Raw genomic sequence first — 19,645 nt, forward strand, 5'->3', positions numbered from 1 at the left:
GTGCCTGGGTTTGTGCTTTTTCAAGTTTCTACTTTTTGAAAATTTATTTTATTTTTATTTATTTTATTTATAATAGTACACTGTATGCCTTCAGACATATCAGAAGAGGGCACTGGATCCCATTACAGATGGTTGTGACCCACTATGTTGTTGCTGGGAATTAACTCAGGACCTCTGGAAGAGCTCTTAACAACTAAGCCATCCCTCCAGCCCTCAAATTTCTACTTCTTGAAACAAATCCTCACATTGTAAGTAAGTCCAGGTTTCCCCTGGAAAACACTATGTAACTTAGGGTAACCTTGAACTCACAGCAGTCCTGCTTCAGCTTTGGGATTCGAGTGGTGTCCCTCCAATGATGGGAAGAATCCTGGCATGAGTCACAATGCTGTCTGCTTCTTGTTTTGAGCTATGATGTTAGAGATGGGTTGGCCTCGATCTCAGACCTGCCCACTGAGCCTCTTGAGTGGTGGGAAAAGGTGCACACCAGCCTTGCACGTGAGGGAGGCCATGGAGGGAGCACTACAGTGCACAGTAGTGCTAGGCACAGAAATCATGGCACAGAAACAGGAAGGAGTTGGAAGATGCTGAAGGGCCAGGAATCCTCTCCCCATCTCTACTACCAAGGGAGCTCACAGTTACTGGGTGCAGAGCTCTGTAATTCCTTGTAACACTTTATTGGTCAGGTGGGTATTACGTGTGTACTTAAGAGAATGATGATGATTGACAGGGGGATTGCAAGGGTGGTGATTACAATCTTGAAGCACTTCCACCGTGTCCTCTTGGGAATTGTCTTGGTGTTTTCAAATTCTTCAGCCTGAAATAGAAACACAAGCTTAGAAGTGTCTATTTCTGAATGTAATAGCACACTCACATATTGATAAAAACCATTTGAAAGAATATTTAGTTTTAACCGATTGGTAGTAATCAGTGGGACCCACTGATTTGTAAGGAGTGCCACTGTTCCAGGGGCTGGTCCTGAGCTGTGACTTTATCAATGCTGGCACCTTGAACGTATCTTCCCATCTCTATTTCTTTGTGATTTTACTGAATTACTATTTAATTACCATGTACTGAGAGTTCTATATCTTGATTAAATTCTACCAGTTCTGTTCTAGACACCTTGCTCTCAATTCTTTGATTTATTTGCCTGTGTGTGGCATGGATTCCCTAAAGCTGAAGTTCTAGGTGGTTCTGGGAACAAAACTTGGGTCCTCTAGAAGAGCTTCAAGCATGCTTAACTGCTGAGCCATCTCTTTAGCCCCTTGTTTCCAAGTTAATCAGTAAGTAAACGTTATATGATTGTCTTAGGATTTCCATTGCTGTGAAAACACCATGACCAAGGCAACTCTTATGAAGACAACATTTAATTGGGGCTGGCGTAGAGGTTCAGACCATTATCATCTCGGCAGAAAGCATGACAGCCTGCAAGCAGGCATGTGCTGGAGAAGGAGCAGAGTCTTGATCCAAAGGCAGCAGGGAAGACTCCCTACTGGGTGGGGCTTGAGCACTAGAAGCCCTCAAAGCCTGCCTACATAAAGGTACACTTCCTCCAATGCCACAACTGTCCCAGCGAGGCACACCCCGAGCATGTTCAAACCGCAAGGTGAGAGAAGAGAAAGCACTATGGCACACATTCTTGCCTCTTACTACATTTTAAATTCTCAGTGCGTGACAATGCATAACATCAAGTAAACTATTTATTGAAGTAGTGACAAGTTAAACACTGAAAATAACATGCACTCTGCAGAGGCACATATTGTGAGAATTAACAGGAAGTGAGCGAGTGGATCTAAGATGGCCGTCTTAGAAGGATTTTGATACTCACTAGCAATTTTCAGGAATAATTAGTATCATCAGGGCTTGAGTCCGCAATGTCCTCCACATACTCATGTTTGAACAGTTGTTCCTCAGCCTGGGGGTCTTGGGAGGTGGCACTAGCTTCTGGAAGCTTGTGAGAGATGAGCCTCTGTTGCTGACACATGCCTTCCTGACCTGAAACCCTTCTAAAGCTTTGAGCCAAAACTAAACCTTTTTCCTTGTTTCTCTCAGGTAATGTGGCCACAGACATCTAGAAATACGGATGTGTGTTACCCTCAGCACTTTATCATACAGTATGGCATTTAAATACAGATTTATGCAATGTGGATGAGTGGGTTGCCCACATGTCCCTCTGCACCATGTGAGTGCAATGCCTGAGTGTTAGAAGGGGGTGTCGGGTCCCCTGGGACTGGAGCAGCAATGGTTGAAAGCTGCCATGTGGTGCTGAGAAGTGAATTGGAGGGATGGCCAGTGTTCTTAGCCTCTCAGCCATGTGTCTAGCCCTGTCCTCACAAAGCTCTTTATTACTTTTGTCTAAATGGTTTCTTTTAGATATATTTTATGCACGTGCATGTTTTGCCTTCATGGATATATGCTGACCACATGCACACTCAGAGGTCACAGGGCCCTCAGAAGTCAAGAAGAGGGTGGCAGATGCCCTAGAATTGGAGTGACACATGGCTTTGTTCCCACTAGAATTACTAAATCTTTGGTTTTGCTTCTTCCTCTGAAAAACTTTTAGAATCTTATTTCCTTTCCCCAGCCCCCAAGTGTTAGGGTTAGAAGCACACACCACTTTCTTCTAACATCTCATGCTTTCTGTACTGGTTTGCTAACGTGAAGACTGGAAAGTCAGGATGAGTGGATGAGTCCTGTCATTAGTGGGATTCACAATACAACTCTCTGGTGTGGACCAGATCAGGTCACAGGTAGTGTCTGCCTATTCCCCCTTGGTTAATCAGTTTTCTGAGAGAGTAATCCTTTCGTCTCATGCTTGGATGAAACCTAGAGGCAGACATGTTTTGGAGTATTCACTTGATTCTTGCTCCATTTTTATCCAAAATTCATTTACTCTGTCCCAACCATACTTAGTACCTAAACGTAGAACTTCTCCGATCTGCTGTCTTTACAGCAAGTTTCTTACCCTCTTTTGGGGAAGCAGCTGGTTGAATAACATAGGGACGGATTCTAAGATACTTCTTTTAAAGCCTTCTAGACCCTACCGCACACATTTGCTTTTGCAAGTGCTACTTTGTGCTCCTTTCCAGTGTTCTACTGCCTGGACCAATCTATGTGTTAACACCTCTTGCTAGAGACTTGTTTTACTGTGCTCTCCTTTACTGGAGTCACTAACTACTTACTCATGCATGTTTTAGTTCTAAAAGTGCTGTTGGGTCTCACCTACCCTTGTTTTTAACCCTAGTGATTTAATATGTTCAAGTTATTGTTTTACCTATTTTATAGTGGAGTTTGTATTTGAGGGAAACCTGAAGGGATACAACATGTAACCCACTAATGTATGTGCTGCATTTATTTGCAGAAAAACTGGCCATTTATTGGTCCGCTTTTTGTTAAAACAAATATAGGACCAAGGAGCTGGCTCATTAATAAAAAGACTGTCCAGCAAACACAAGGACTGAGTTCAGATTCTTAGCACATATGTAAGAGCTGAATTTGGTAGCATTTGTCTTTAACCCTAGTACTGGGGATATTGGGACATGCTGCTCTTTAGAGCTTACAGACCAGCAAGCCTATCAAAGTAAGCTCTTGGCTCAATGAGAGACCCTGTCTAAAAAAAAAAAAGGTGGAAGGCAGTTGAGGAAGACATGTGGTGTCTATCTCTGGCCTCTACATGCTCCCTCCCATGTGTGTGACTGTGGATGTGCGTGCACATGCAATAGCTGATTATTTTAATATCTAGGAGCGGTGGTATATGCCTTTAATCCTACCACTCAGGAGTAAGAGGCAGGTGGAGCTCAGTGAGTTCAGACCAGCCTGGTCTACAAATTAGTTCAGGTCAGCTATGGCCACACCATTACTTGTTCTTAAAGGGATGCTTTTCATTCTATTTGTGTATATGAGCATTGTGCCTGTCTGGCATGCTTGTGGGTCATAATAGGGGTTTGGATTCCCTGGAACTGGAGTGACAGATGGCTGTGAGCCACCATGGGTGCTGGAAACCGAACCTGGGTCCTCTCTGCAAGAGCCACAACTGCTCTTACCTGCCAAGCTTCCTCCAGCCTCTTAAATCTTTCATTTAAAGGACATTCAATGGAATCATTATAGAAGGACAAGGTGAAAAAGAGATAAAGCTAGTACAGGTGGGAAACCAGAACTCAGTGAGTCTGTGCTCTCCAGGATGTGCACGCCTACAGTTCCAGCCTCTGGGGGCCAAGGCTCAAGTGTGAGCAGAGTCAGACTGGTTCCCATAGTGAGATCCTGTCTTTAAACCACCAGTACAATAAAAGTCTTTTTCTGAAATGTTTCAAGTCAACTTGCTTCAACAAGAGGATACTTAAAAAGAGGATGCCGCAGAGAAGGTGAACTGCATATATGACTCTGGGATTTGCAAGATGAAATAACATCCCTAGAAAAAATACTTATTCTGCCATTGTTTCCTGGGATTTAGGTAACACATTTGCTATAGGATGGATAATCATCTGTTAAGTCCACCATATCCATGAGTCTCCCTGTAATCTTGCAATCTTGCAGAGGAAAGGTAGATAAAATAGCAAACCTAGTTATGTGGCTGGAAAGGTCAGCATGAGAAGAAGAGCTGAAGTGTGAAAACTCATACTTTGCTCCTCTGACTCAGGGGGGATGGAGGTCTCCTTTCCAGGAGGGGTCGGGCATGGAGGTCTCCTTTCCAGGAGGGGTCAGGGGGATGGAGGTCTCCTTCCCTTCTGTTAGCAAGGCTCTAAGCATTGAGTTCCCCTCAGCTTTCTCTCTCCCCTCACTTGCATGGTTCTAGCAGCTCCAACCCTGACAAATACCTTATAGCTTTCTGTAGAATCCAACCACTTCTCACCACAGTGCTGTGCTCAGTACTCACTTCAAGTGGCTAAAGGTGCTTGGTTACTTTAAGTAGCCAGATAAAGTAGCCACTTTATCTCTTTATGTTTCTGAGCCTCAGGCTTTTCATGTGCAGTCATGTCCACTATGTGAAATACTTCCTTTAGGGTCTCTTGGTACAGATACTAAGACCTAGCCTCTGATGTTTCCTCACCATGGTATAGGACTCTTCCATCACACAGAACTATTGCTGGCAAGAGTCCTCCAGCCTCGGACTCCATCTCTCAGGCTCCTCTCTCTGACACATGCTGTGCATCTGCAGAAAGTCAGGAAACTAGCTCTTACTAGTCAAAGATGAATCAAGCCATGCTCCTACTTTTGGGGTAAAGTACTTACTAAGAAAAGGTGCACCCTCTAGCTGCCATCTTGCTTCCCCTTTTGTGTGCATCTTAATCTGAGACCCCCTGCGGCATCCTCTTTTTAAGTATCCTCCTGCTGGCCTCCTTGGGCACCTGCACTCACATGCACAGACCCCACACACATAACACATAATTAAGAACACACCATTTTTAAAAAGTGAGGTCTAAAAGCATGTGGGCATAGTGTACAGACGAGGTGAAGAGTCATAGGACAAAGGCTTCCTAACTCATGTGCGACAACTCTTAACACCAAGTCCCTAGGTAGAAGAAAAGGCTGGACAAGAGAAGGGAGGTAGTGCTCTGTGGGTGCTGCTTGTAGTTGGTGGCAGAAATGCAAGTAGAGATGCTGAGGAACAAGACCCACCCATCCTCCCTCTTCTGGATCCCACCTCCTTCCTCTCTAGACTGGACTCCCTCCTGGATCTTGGTTCTTCCTTTCTGGGGGCCTTTTGCTCTTCCATAAGCTTCCTTCTCTGTTGCTGATACTTTCATCCCTTTTTAAAAAAAAAAGTCTGTACTTGTTTGGGATGCTCCACTTTGATTTTGACTTTCTGTCCCAGACAATACAAGAGAAGACTAAGGGCCAATGAATTAAAAATTCACATTAAGCTGGGCATGGTGGGGCATGCCTTTAATCCCAGCACTCAGGAGTAGAGGCAGGTGGATCTCTGTGAGTCTGAGGACAGCCTAGTCTACAAAGGAAGTTCCAGGATAGCCAAGACAGGAACACAGAGAAGCCCTGTCCTAAAAACCCCAAGTAAATAAATAGTAAATAAAATAAAAATTAATTAAAAATAAAAATTTACATTAAGTTTACCCAGCCCCCAAAACAACGTTGTTTAAAGATATAAAGAGCTTGAACAATCACTTATGTGATCTTGAGGTGAGTGGGCAGCAAAGGCACAAGAAGGTGCTTGGCACCATTGTTCTTGAGGTCACCTGAAATGATAGGACAACGAGGCATCACAGTCACAACAGTAGTGATGCCAGGAATAAGTGATGGGAAGCAAACGCTGGAGGTATGGTTGGAGCTATGGGAGGAGGGCGGATGAGTCAGTGACTGTGGAAAACAGTTGGTGTTCTTTGGTAGTTAAACAGTTACCACAGGATTCAGCAATTGGACTCCCACGAGTGCGGGAAGACAGTTTGGGAGCTGGTGTGGTGCTGCTTGCCTTTAGTCCCAGCATTCTGGAAATAGGCGAGCAAGCAGGTAGTCAAATCTCTGAGTCTGAGGCCAGCCTGGCCTACACAGCAAGTTTCAGGATAGCCAGGGCTACATAGAGAGATCCTTCCTTAACAAGATGATCCAAAACTCTTTTCAATTTTGAACAAAGTCCTGTAAAAATGAACCTGTGGGGTCAACAAGATGGTTTAGAAATTGAAGGTTCTTTCCACCAAGTCTGACAGCATGAGTTTGATCACCAGAGCCCATATGACAGAAAGAAGGAACTGGCTTCCACAGGTTGTACTCTACCTTACACACACGCACATGTACACACACACACACACACTGTATTAAAAATGTGCCTGTATGTAAACTTAGGAGTTTTATTATTTGCAGTGGAGGATGAATATGATGTGACTGCCATCCTAGCAGATGGGAGGCTGAGTCAGGAAGAATGTTGAGCACAAGGCAGCCTGAGCTGCACTGAGACCAAGTATGCGTGTTCAGTGCAGCTCTCAGTGGCTATGGGGGGATGGGACCACTGGGCTTCCTGGCCTCCTGTCTAGCTGAGACTAGGGAGAGACCTGAACAGGAGCAGAAGGAGATGGGTAGAGCTTCTCTTCTGCTTCTTTGTGTGCATAGATGCACACATGGGCACATACACATACAAATAACAAATTAATAAACAATTCTAACCTGTAGTAGAGATCTGATAAATATGCAGGGCTCCTACTCAAGCCATTTGCTTCTAGAAAGTTATAATCACAAACGGGTAGAAATGAAAATTAAACCTGTCCATGGGCACAGCATAGACCAAATACCATGGGAGTATGTTACATGACATTTTATAAATAGCTTGTATAAATGGTTAGATGTAGTGTTCAAAGACAATCACAAAACTACAAAATGTTGAATCTTACAGGGCATCCGACCAACCTCACTGAATCCAGTCTTTTATCATATTATTACATTAGGGAAGATAAGTCATTATCAATGCATAAAAAGCATTTGATGACAGCTGACGGTGTGGTAACATTTCTGGCAGATGAATAGTAGTATAGAGAAACTATTCTACATTGGTGAATGAACTGGACCAAAAACTGAAGACAAAGTCAACAGTCAATTGGGAACTATTTCAATTTTCATTCCATTATTAATGAAATGAACAATTCAGATATTGCCATTCCTATCTAATTCTGACTAATGTAAGTAAGGAACAGTATAAACACAATATGATTAGTATATTCATATATATACACACACTAATAATATACACATACACACATATATATATGATTCAAATCTGAGTATGTTATCTACTTTTTAAAAAGATTTATTTATTTATTATATATAAGTACACTGTAGCTGTCTTCAGACACACTAGAAGAGGGCATCAGATCCTATTACAGATGATTGTGAGCCACCATGTGGTTGCTGGGATTTGAACTCAGGAAGAACCTCTGGAAGGGCAGTCAGTGCTCTTAACCACTGAGCCATCTCTCCAGCCCCATATGCTATCTACTTATTTAGATGTAAAAGATAGTAATATTTAATTTGTTGTAATATTAATCACATTACCAATAAATACATTATTTTTCTAAGTAAATTTTTTTAAAACTTGTTTAAGATTTTATATCTATCATGTTTTAACTTTGTTTCTATGTATATTTTATTGTACACACCCAGAGGCCACAGGACCAGTGCAGGAGTTAGGACGGCTTCTTGGACTCACACCTTTTCCTTCACTTTTTCTGTTGTGAAGGTGAAACTCAAGTGGTCAGGCTTGGAAGCAAGAACCTGTGAGCCAGTTCATGGTCCTGACCTGATGCTTTTTTCTTTAATTACATTTTATTTTATGTATATGACTTGCTGTTTTCAGACACACCAGAAGAGGGCATCAGATCCCATTACAGATGGTTGTGAGCCACTATGTGGTTTCTGGGAATCGAACTCAGGACCTTTGGAAGAGCAGTCAGTGCTCTTAACTGCTGAGCCAACTCTCCAGCCTCCCTGACCTGACTCTTTAATAATAATTCTTCCTTTTCTTTCTTTTTGGTTGCAGAGTCTTATCTCACAATAACCTTGTGTGTCTTTGCCTGGAGCAGGCTGTCTTCAGGGACCAATACTGTGACTTTACTCACTGGAGCTCAATGTACACACATCACTTACAGTTGCCTCTTCAGTGAGGACGCTAGCTGGTTCTGTCTCTCTTTCTAGAACTGTGTCGATGTTTCTCAACATAATGTTTTTTACATCAGACACTTGACTCTTCACTGTAGACGGCGTACGGAGACTTCGGTTTCTGTTGTATTCCATCTACATGGAAGGAAATAAAGCAGGAACTTAAATTGTATTGACACAGTATTCTCGAGGGCACACCTCACTTTTCTAAGGAATCAACTGGACCTCAAGCTCTCCTAGTCTAATCCTACACAAGAGAAGCACAAGCCAAGCCAGGGAGAGAGCCACACTAGCACATTTGAGAGGAGGGGTGATCTTCGTTAAATGGTTCATTTAATCACTGTAAAACATAGACTTTACTTTTAGAGACATTTTATGTTCAGTATAAAATACAACGTCCTGGCTCCCGCCTTGTTGCCACACAGCATGGAGTGGAGCATTACAACTGACCCCGAATCCGTTTCCATTGATGCTGTGAGGCGGTTGCAGACACTCTCAGGCAGTTTTAGACACATCAACCTCATTTCTTGCCCTTGTGTAGAAGCTGGAAATGTCTTCTGATCTGGCTGAAGGGCAGAAATGCCACGTGTGCTGTGGGCCTTAGTTCCTTGTCTGGTTTCTTAGTAGTTTTCTCTTTTGACCAGCTACTCTGAAGGTATTGGACGGTCTGTCCCAACGCCACTCCAGATGCCTGGGATGGAGAGGCGCATGACCACCTCGTGAGTGGGTCAACTCTACTGACCCCAATACTTCAATCCAAACTAACAAACAAAAGAAATAAGAAATAAATGGCCCATTATCCCCAGACAGCCCATCAGGACGACCTCTACTGTCCTGTCTAGGAACTCTTCTCTCCTCAGTCCCTCACATCAGCTTACCACAAACTCCTCTCTAAAGCTTGCCCTCCTAACTAGTACCCATGAATTCATTCTTCAAGTATGGAAGACAAATGACCAGCAAGATAGTTGGCCTGGCATGGCTTTGGTGGCTGTTGGTCACCTCAGATCCAGAACATCTCTCCAAGTTCTGTTCACCTGAGGCAAGAAAGCCTCGGTTGCTTTCAATGGGCCCTCACCTTCATCCATATCAACCCATTCAATTACTTTAAAAAGAATTAAAATGTTTAAAAATCATTTTATGTGTGCTTTGCCTGCATTTATGTGTTTACTGTGTTTATATGTGTAGTGTGTGTGTGTGTGTGTGTCCATTGGAGACCAGAAGAGAGCATTGGATCCCCTAGAAGGAACTGGAGTCCTGGACAATTTTAAGCTACCATGTGGGTGCTGGAAACTGAACCTGAGTCTTCTGCCGGGTATCAGGTGCACTTAAGTGCTGAGCTGTATCTCCAGCCCATACTCTATTGCTAAAGAGTCTTCTTATGGCCTGCCAGTGACACCCTCTGACAGCCTTCTTGTTTTAATTATTTAGTCCCTGGGTGGTGGAAACTACTGCTGCTCCTAAAGGTGTGGCAGTGTGTCAATTCCTGGAGTGTCACATAGTGTGACGATTCCTGGAGTGAGTCACATAGTGTGTCAGTTCCTGGAATAAGGTTCACATAGTGTGTCGATTCCTGGAGTGTCACATAATTTCACTCTTTAATATGCATTTTATGCTTTTCTGTCATCATTTCTTTTATTTCCATCAACAACTTATGTGGCTTTACCTGACATTTTCAAATTGTCATGGCAACACAAAATAGTCTGAAACAAGACTTCAGAAAATCACTGATTTTGCGCAGGAAAGATTTTGGAACAGACAAGTCTGTAACTGATATGTCATTTCATAGCTTTCTTTCTTTATTCTTTATGTAACCTAAATGCCCTAGCTTCTTTGGCCTATACAAGGACATCATAACACTGACATTAAATATCCTTTGTTTGGCTGCCAAGTTCCCCATCTTCACTGCCTTTTAATAGCAAAGAGTCCTGCTTGCTTTTCTTTCCTCCAGTGTGTTGCTGTTGCTCAGTTTGCCCTCCGCACAGCACAGACAAGTCTCTGGTAGAGGGAATCCTGTTCCTGTCCCCAGTGAGATGTCACTGCTGGAGACGAGGCTGACTCATCACATTTGCCAGCAGAGAAATGCCTTGCTTTCTTTTTGCTTTTATTTAAGTTTTGCTTTTTAATTTCGGTTTTGGGCTAGCATACAAAGTTGGCTTCATCATAGCATCTTCATACATGTGTGCCATTATTGCTCTGTTATTCATCCATCCATCCATTTATTATTATTCATTACCTCCTCCCTCATTAGCCTTTCATCTCCACTCCTCACCTCCAGCTAATTCCCTTCCTCCTCCTGTATTCCATGTCCCCGTTTCTCCCTTGATTTCTTATTACTACATGTATGTAACCCCCTTTCTCTGTTCTCCCCCGTAAGGTATTTTTCTCCTTGTCTACGGTTCCATTTCTAGTGTCATGACCTACAAATGCATATATGTAAATAGGTCACTTATTTAAGATTTTTAAAGTCTTAAATTACAGTCTTGAATATACAAGAACATGTACCCTGGCACACGTATGGAAGTCAGAGGGAAACTTGTAGGTTGGTTTTCTCCTTCTACTCTGTAAGTTCTGAGGATTGAATGTGGGTTTATCACTTGCTGGCTGGCACCTTCATTGGCTGAGCTGCCTCACCGAGATCTGATTTTTCAATGTAAGCACACAGAGCCATAAACTTCCTGCTTAGGATTGCCTTAGCTTGGGCTTGGAGTTTGGATCGTTGGTCAAGTGCACTGCCTAGTGTGTACAAGGCCCAACACTGATAGCTCTCAGCTATATCCGAAAGATTCTGGTAATTATGCTTTCTTTTTCATTATTTCTAAGAACTTTAGGATTTCCTTTATGAGTTCAGTGACACGCTGGCCATCCAGAAGCTTCAGCATCCTTGTCTTCGTGCCATCTCTGTTGATCCCGTTACTAATTTCTAGTTTATGACACTGTGAGCTGGAGAATCGTATGCTTCAGAGAAGGTTTCACTGTTGAATGTGTGCTCTGCTTGTTGAATGGAATGTTCTGTACATTTCTTATTAACTCTACTGATCTATGGTGCAATTAAACCTGCGGTTTCTTTGCCAATATTTAGGTCAGATGACCTGTCTAGAGGCAAAGTGGTAGCAGAGTCATTATTATTATATTGTATCCATTAGTATTTGTTTTATAAAACTTGGACTCCCAACACTTAGTGCACATATAATTGTTGTATCATCTAATGATGAATTGATCTCCTTACTAATATGAAGTGGTCTTATTTCTTCTGCTTAATTTTGGTCTGAAATCTGCTTTATCAGAACAGCTATACCAGCTTGTTTTAAATTTCTATTTGCCTGACAGATTGTTTTCTATTCATTGCCTCTCAGCTGCCAGTGTCTTTCCCAGTGAGGTATATTTCCTGGAGACAACAGTGAGTTGGATATGATTTTAAATATTTCAGGTAATCTAACAGGAAAATTTACATTTAAGGTTATTACTGAGAGATGTTTACTAACTCCAGTGATGGCTTTAGTGGTGCTGGTGGTTGTCGTTCTTCCTCCTCCTCTTCCTCCCTCTTCTTCCTTGTCCTCCTCCTCTTCCCTCTTCTGCCTCTTCCTTCTCCCCGCTTCCTCCTCTTTCTGAGACAGGGTATCACTATGTGTATGGCCCTGACTGTCCTTGTTCTCACTCCGTAGTCTAGGATAGCCTCACACTCAAAAGCAATCTACCTGCTATGGTTTGTTCTTTATGCTTCCTCTATTATTCCAGGGGTGTGTATGGCTTACTGTTTTGGACATGTTCAGAGTCTTCCTAACTTTCCTTTGTTCTCTATTTCTTTTATGGGATTTATTTTTCCCTGTCTTCTCATGACTGACTGTCTCCCTGTCAATGTAAGATGATACATATATTTTAAACATTTAGATCTCATTACAGATAGTTGTGAGCCACCATGTGGCTCAGGACTTCTAGGAGAGCAGACAGTGTTCCTAACCACTGAACCATCTCTTCAGCCAAAGATGATATATTTAAATTTGTTATTTTTAGTTATTTTTCTTTGAGTCAGGGTTTTTCTATCTCGCTCTTGCTGGCCTGGCATTTGCTATGTAAACCGAACTGACTCAAGCTCAGAGAGGCTTGCCTGCCTTTGCCCCCAGAGCATTGGATTAGAGGTGTGTGCCACCACACCCCGCTTAAAAGATACTGTTTATGGATATAATAATCTTGATTGGAAGGATTTACTTTCATAATTTGAAGTATATCAGTTCATGTTTTGTAGCTTTGAGGACTGCTAATAAGATGTGATGCTATTCTGACTTTCTGTCTCTGTAGCAGAGTTAGTGGTTTTACTTTAAGCTTTTATCTTTCTCAAGCCATTATAGCCTTTAAACTTACTTCTTTGTTTTGTATTTTTGAGATCTTGACTATGAAATGTGGTGAGGATCTTTTCTACATGCTTCTTGTTTTTGACTGTTTTTGTTTACATTTAGGGAAATTTCTGCTATAATTTCATTGAGCAGATTGTCTACATTTTTAGCGATTGTCTTGGTTCCTTATACCTCATGGATTGCTTTAGAGACAATCTCATTACATTTATCTATTGTATATGTATGCCCATATATGCACATCACAGCACCCTACAGAGTAAAATCTGCAGGAGTCCGTCTTCTCCTACATGTGGGCACTGGGGACCCGACTCGGGCTTGGCAAGTGCCTTCACTTGCTGAGCCACCTTGCCATACCTGGTTTGAGTTCTTGGTTGTATGTACTCAGAGCTCTTGGAATACTGTGGCTACTTATTTGTTTGCTTATTTATTTTTCCTTAGTAATGCTTAAATGTAATTCATCAGCTTGCTCCTCCATCCCAAATATCTTTTCTTTTGCTGGGTCAAGTATATAGTGGATGTGTTTATCATTGTTTAATTTATTGAGTTTTTCATTTCTAAAGTTTCTATTTTTCCTCAAAATATTAATTTTCTTGCTCGGTTTTATTTCATGTTGCTTTCTTAGCATTTTTCTTCTGTGATACTGACTGTCCTCTTCAGGCCTGGGTGTGGCTCATCTGCTGGGTGTAGGTCATTTTTCACTTGTTTTAAAGCAGAATGTGTTTGAGCTCATCTAGCATTTTGCTCACCCCAGGGTCTCTGGACGAGGTACATGGAGATCTATCCAGGATCTTTTGGATCTTTGCCTTGGTTTCTCATGTCTCTATGTTCTTATTATTGCATCCGTTGGTTTGAACATGTTCTTAGTTTCTTTCTCTGTTGCTAGGATAGAATACTCCATCAAGAGCAACTTCATGAAGGAAAGTGTTATTGAGATGCTGTCTGTCATGGGGAGAAGTCAAGGTGTAGGACCTTGAAGTAGCATCTGGTCATGTAGTCAAGCAGTAGAGAGCACGTCAGTGCTCAGTCCACTGTGCCCATTTTATACCATCCAGGGTCCCTGGCCCAGGGAACGGTCCTACTGAAAATCTAGCTGGGTCTTCCATATCAACGAACTAGTCAAGGTAGTCCCCTAAGCATGTCCAGAGGTCCATTTCCCAGGTGGCTCTAGAATTTGTTAAGCTGACACCAGTAATGATTCCTTCTCCATCTCCTCCTAAGAAGCAGCTTACTTCTGAAGCTCAACCACTAGTATTCCGGTTGGCAGTGAGTCAAGCCACAGAAGGCCTCGTGAGTGTTACCACCATGTTTGTGGAATGCAGCAGTGGGTATCATGCACACCCTGGACCTTCAGAACTGCAGGGCTCTGCAGCAGTGAATGGCAGATGGATGGTCCCAGCACTTGCTCTGGTGCAGAAATATCACATTCCACGTGATGAGATCTCCTAGGATCTAGCCTCCTACCACCTGTGCTGTCAGTCAGTATGGAGCCCTCCTCTTCCCCGCAGCTGCCTCTATGGGCCTCCCCTCTCATGGAGGATGCGGAGAGGCAAGCTGGAGCTCCTCATCTTGTGGTTGTTTCCTGATCCTGGGCACTCATGGTAGCTCACTTTAAACAATCGATTCTTTCTCAAGGTATCCCATGAAGCACACAGTATGACTGAAAGAGTTAAAATTTTAAGTTGGCCCCACTGACCCTGCCTTGAGAACAAGTACGTCTCAAGGCTAAGAACAAAATAACATGTTCAAAAAATGGCCCAATCCCAGACCATCTGGACTTGATAAGGTCTGGCTCCACAGCCCTGAGAAAAACAAGTACGAAGGTTAGTGTGCCCCAAAATAGAGTTGCCTAGAGTTGAATCATGTCCAAAATAGAGTGTGCCAATTTGAATGAACCAATAAAATTGCTGCACGCCTATTGCTAACTGCTTATGTGATTTTCCCTATAAATACTGCTCCCCATTTGAGTTCGGGGTCGACTCCTCTATCTCCTGCATGAGATACATGTCGTCCTCAGAGCTCTGATCTCCTAAATAAACCTCTTGCCTGATTGCATCAAGATAGGCTCTCCATGAGTTCTTGGGTTCACATTTCCTGGTACTTGAGTGAGGGGTTTCCCCAATTCGGGGGTCTTTCATGACCAAATGGGCATATTCTGCTGCTAACTTCTTGCCAGGGTTCTGCCTGTCTTGCTACAGTCCAGGGCTGGTACAAAGGCTGGTGAGGCTGCGGGCTCTGGAGACCACCTGTCATCACCCGGCTTGCCTTCTCTGTGTCCTGTGTGTTTTCTGTTCCTTTCTGGTATCTCTGACTTCCTTTTTGGATTTTTGTTCTTTGTAACTTTCTTTGGGATAAAGTCCATCCTTCCCCATTTTGACTCTTCTCTATACTGGCTCACACAGAATCGGTCTCTAGTTTGCTGTGTTACAAGGGACTCCTTACGTGGCTCTTTGTGGCTTGTTAGCTCACATGTGAGTAACAGCCCTCTGTTTGGATTCTCCATGGAGGATTTTTCCAGTCATCCGCTGAAGGGCAGGCATCATGTTTCCAGTTTATGCAATTATAAATATAACTGAGAGAAACATCTACATATAGGTTTTTGTGTAGTGATATTTTCAAGTTCTTTGATAAAATGTCAGGGAGAATAGTTTATTTTTTAAATTATATTTATTTATTAGTTTCTTAGGGAGAACATGCTGCCATAGCATGAGTGTGGATGGAGCTCAGGTTCTGCTTGGTGGCAGTAGTCTTTTATTGGCTGAGCATCTCCCTAGCTTCAGAGTTAAGATGTCTGTTCACTCATGCTCCTGTGTGTTCTGTGACTGTATGCAGTTGCTGTGCAGGAGAGCTGGAGGCCAGAGGGTGGCTTTGGATCCTCTGGAGTGGAGTTACAGGTGTTCTGCGCCACCACTATGGGCATGGGACTTGAACTAGATCTCTGGAAGCAGTCAGCCCCGCCCCCCTCCCCAGTCATTGAGCTGTCTCTCCAGCCCCTGAATGTTTAGTTTTTTAAAAGAACAGTTAAACTTTGCATCCATGTGGCTTGTATTCCCACCAGTCTGTTCCATTGCTCTACATCTTGGCTGACATTTGGTAATGTCAATATTTAAAGTTCTTTCAATAATTGTCTAGCAGCGTTTCCTTGTTAGTTTGTAGCTTTCTAATGAAGTAGGGACTGCAGGTCCTAGGCTTCCATGTCAGCTTGTTTTTAGTTCAGGTGCCTGCTGACTTTGTTTTGCTCATCTTCATTCAGTTGCTTTTTACTGCTAAGAGTTCTTTTTATATTTTGAAGATTCATTTATTTTTATTATTTTATTTCAAAAATTGTATTTTAAATATGTATTTATATTATTTGATGAATATGACTGTTTTGCGTGTTTGGGCTGTATGTGTACTATACGGATGCCTAGCGTCAGTGGAGATGAGAGGAGTGTTCAGGATCCCTTGGAACTAGAGTTACTGACAGTTGCAAGCCACCATGTGGTGCTGGGAACCAAACCCAAGTCCTTTGCACAAGTCACCTCTGAACTATCTCTCCAGTTCCCTTAAAACATTTATGTGCATGTGTGTGCCTGCAGACTATATGCAAGTATGTGAAGGAAGCAGAGGAGGTCCCGAGAGGATGTGTAGGGAGCAGAGGAAGCCTCAGACCCATGGGAACCAGAGAAGCCTTCCTCTGGTCCAAGTGTGAGTATTTACAGGAAGTGGGCCACTGTGTACACACTGCAGCTTCCTCTGCATGTTTACAGCCTGACACCACCTACTGACACCTCCTACTGAGATAAGTCTCCTCCTTCTCCTCCTCAGCTCACCGAGGTAATTGGCTGTTGCTTAGTTGGTGCAACTCCATGGAGAAAGTATAGCCCACCTGACCCCAGCTGTCCTGTAAGCCCATGTGTGTCTGTCCTTTCTTCACTCCTTCCTCCTTTCCTTCACTCCTTTCCAAAGCCAAGCTGATACAAAGCTATAAGCATGTCTGCTTAGTCAGTTTTTAAAAAAAGATTTGTTTATTTATTTCATGTAGTGAACTGTAGCTGTCTTTAGACACACCGAAAGAGGGCATAGGCGCTCATTACTGATGGTTGTGGGCCACCATGTGGTTTGCTGGGAATTGAACTCAGGACCTCTGGAAGAGCAGTCAGTGCTCTTAACCACTGAGCCATCTCTTCAGCCCCGTTTTCTTTCTTTTCGTTTCTTTTCTTTCTTTCTTTTTTTTTTAATATAGAGTTTCTTTCTGTATAATTGCTAAATTTCTTTCAGTTTTAAAATTTTGTATAGGGATTTTTAGTACTTTGCTAAATTTTATACAAGAATTACATTTTGGGTGCAAATGTAAACAATATTGTTCCTAACTTTAAACCCCACTTGCTTGCGTCTAACTGACTTCATTGTGCTTTGTGACCTCACTTTAAGTGCTTTTCCAGTCCAAGGATGTTTTGGCCAATCCTTTTTGACTTCTTACAAACAAAGTCCACTTCAGATCTCCCTCTGAGTCTACATGTCTCCTGTTTTTCCCTACTGCCTCTTGCACCGGCTGTGACCCCTGCTCCAGTGTTGGAAAGCAGCGGTGAGTGGGGCATTGGACGGGACAGCTACATTAGACTAACTGTTAAGAAGATGAAATCAAAATGCCCACAAGACAAAATTATAATTCTTTTTATATAAAGGTGGAGTTGAGAGCAAAGTCGAGGGTGGTGGAGGCTGATGAGAAAGGAATTATGGGAAGGGGTGGGGGAGGAATATGATCAAAAGACAATGAATTCATGTATAGAACTGTTCAAAGAACTGACAAATATTATATTAAAATGAATAGAAGAATCTTTTAAAGGGTGACCTGAGAGGTATAAAAGTAAGAGTCTGGCCATTCAAAATTTAAAATAAAGTTCCTTTTAAATACATATTTTGTAGTTTCAGCAGCACACACACTTGACCAAACTTGTCTCACCTCTGCTCTACCCTCCCCAACAATCTATTACCTATCGGCTTCAGTCTCGGAAGGCGTTACTGTTTTACTCTCCACAAGACAGTCTCATTTTCCCAGAAAACAAAACACAGTACCACTCTCACACCCAAAAGTTTTATTATTATTTGCCTACTATCTGGCTTTCAGGCAAACGTGTCGAAAGCAGACCATAGTCTTCTCCTGTAACAGAAGCGTCCAAAAGGAGCATGCTGGGTCGGATGGACACGCCTCTTCAGCTTCTCCAGGTCTTTTCTATGCCTTGCAGCTTTTCATGACCACTCTGTGTGCCCTTGTTAGCCACATTCTTACATGTTATTCAGTTGTGCATGTCGGCCTCTCTATTTCCAGGGAATTACAATTAGAGATGAAAGCTGCTTCAGACTCAGGTTTGCAGTTTCTAAGTAAGAATGTTTCAGATAGGGCTGGAGAGATGGAGTCAGAGGTTAAGAGCACTGACTGCTCTTCCTGAGGTCCTGAGTTCAATTCCCAGTAACCACATGGTGGCTCACAACCATCTGTAATGGGATCTGATGCCCTCTTCTGGTGTGTCTGAAGACAACAGTGTGCTTACATAAAACAAACAAATACATCTTCCAAAGAGAATTTAAAAAATGTCTCAGATGTGTGCTGTGTACTTCTGTCCTATCAGACTAGTGATTCTCTCTCCTCTTCTTTCTCTCTCTTTCTTCACCCCCTCTCTTCTCCTCCCCCGTCCCCAGAGTTTCAGTCAGGCCTCTGCCTCCAGAGTGCAGGGATTAAAGGCATGTACAACCACGCCAGGCTGATGGTCTTTAAGCTCAGGAAGAAGCAGCGAGGAGCTGCTTTGGCAGCAAACACTTAACTGGAATGATGTGGAGATCAGCGTCTCCCCCGGGGAATGGTGACAAAGACATTTGTGATTTGTCTGGAGAGATGGCTCAGTGGTTGGATTAGAGCTTGCTGCTGCTATAGAAGACCATGGTTCTGACTCCAGCATCTACACTGGGCAGCTCACAACTGCCTCCAATTCCATTTGTGGGATCCAGTGCCCTCTTCTGGTCTTTACAGACATTGCATTCGTGTGCATTCACAGGTACAGACACAAATTATAAATAAAAATAAGTAAAATAATTTTTAAAAAGTGAAAGCAAAAAAAAAAAAAAAAAAAAAAAAGAGAGAGAGAGAGAGAGACCAAGAAAAACCAGTGGGGTTAGGTGTTTCAGATCTGTCTTTTAAATGATTAAATTCTGAATCAGCCTTTTCCTTATTTTTGATCATATATTCATTTTAAAATGTGTTTTTATTAATTCTTTGAGAATTCTATACAATATATTTTGATCATATTCAGCCTGTATTCCTCTCATATATGACTCCTACCTCCTCACTTGGCATGCTTCACGGTCTGTTTTCTAACCCACTAGTCCAGTTTGGCTGCCACGGGTGTGTGACCGTTCACTGGATCAGTCCACCCTTCAGGAGCCACACCCTTGAAGAAAAAAATAAAACCGACTGTTCCTCCGATAGAGGCCACAACTGTCTGTGACTTCCCAGTCAGGCTGGGGGCTCCAGACATTTAGTGACAATAATAATAACCAGGTCCATTATTTTGTTAAGGATTGTAGAACAGTGTCTGCACCCCATCGTTAATTAGCTGGACTCGATCCATGAAGAAAAATGTAGCATAGCTAATGTAGCTGCACATGTTCACTCATGTGTGAGACCTCAGTGTGTAGGCTAAGGCAGGAGGACTGCCTGCCAC

At 42.7% G+C, this 19,645-nt stretch overlaps 1 protein-coding gene across 1 annotated transcript in view; it reads right to left on the reverse strand.

Annotated features, from left to right (window-relative positions):
* Positions 1–679: 679 nt before the first annotated feature.
* LOC308427580 (vesicle-associated membrane protein 7-like) overlaps positions 680–19,645 on the reverse strand; it is a gene marked incomplete at both ends in the record, with an annotated part of 30,874 nt that continues 11,908 nt past the window's right edge. Inside the window, 2 exons of the mRNA XM_080925722.1 lie at positions 680–814; positions 8,584–8,730. Coding sequence (XP_080781848.1) covers positions 680–814; positions 8,584–8,730 — 282 coding nt within the window. The remainder of the gene's footprint in view (positions 815–8,583; positions 8,731–19,645) is intronic.

This window comes from Micromys minutus (assembly GCF_963924665.1).
Source record: "Micromys minutus genome assembly, chromosome: 11".
NCBI lineage: Eukaryota > Metazoa > Chordata > Mammalia > Rodentia > Muridae > Micromys > Micromys minutus.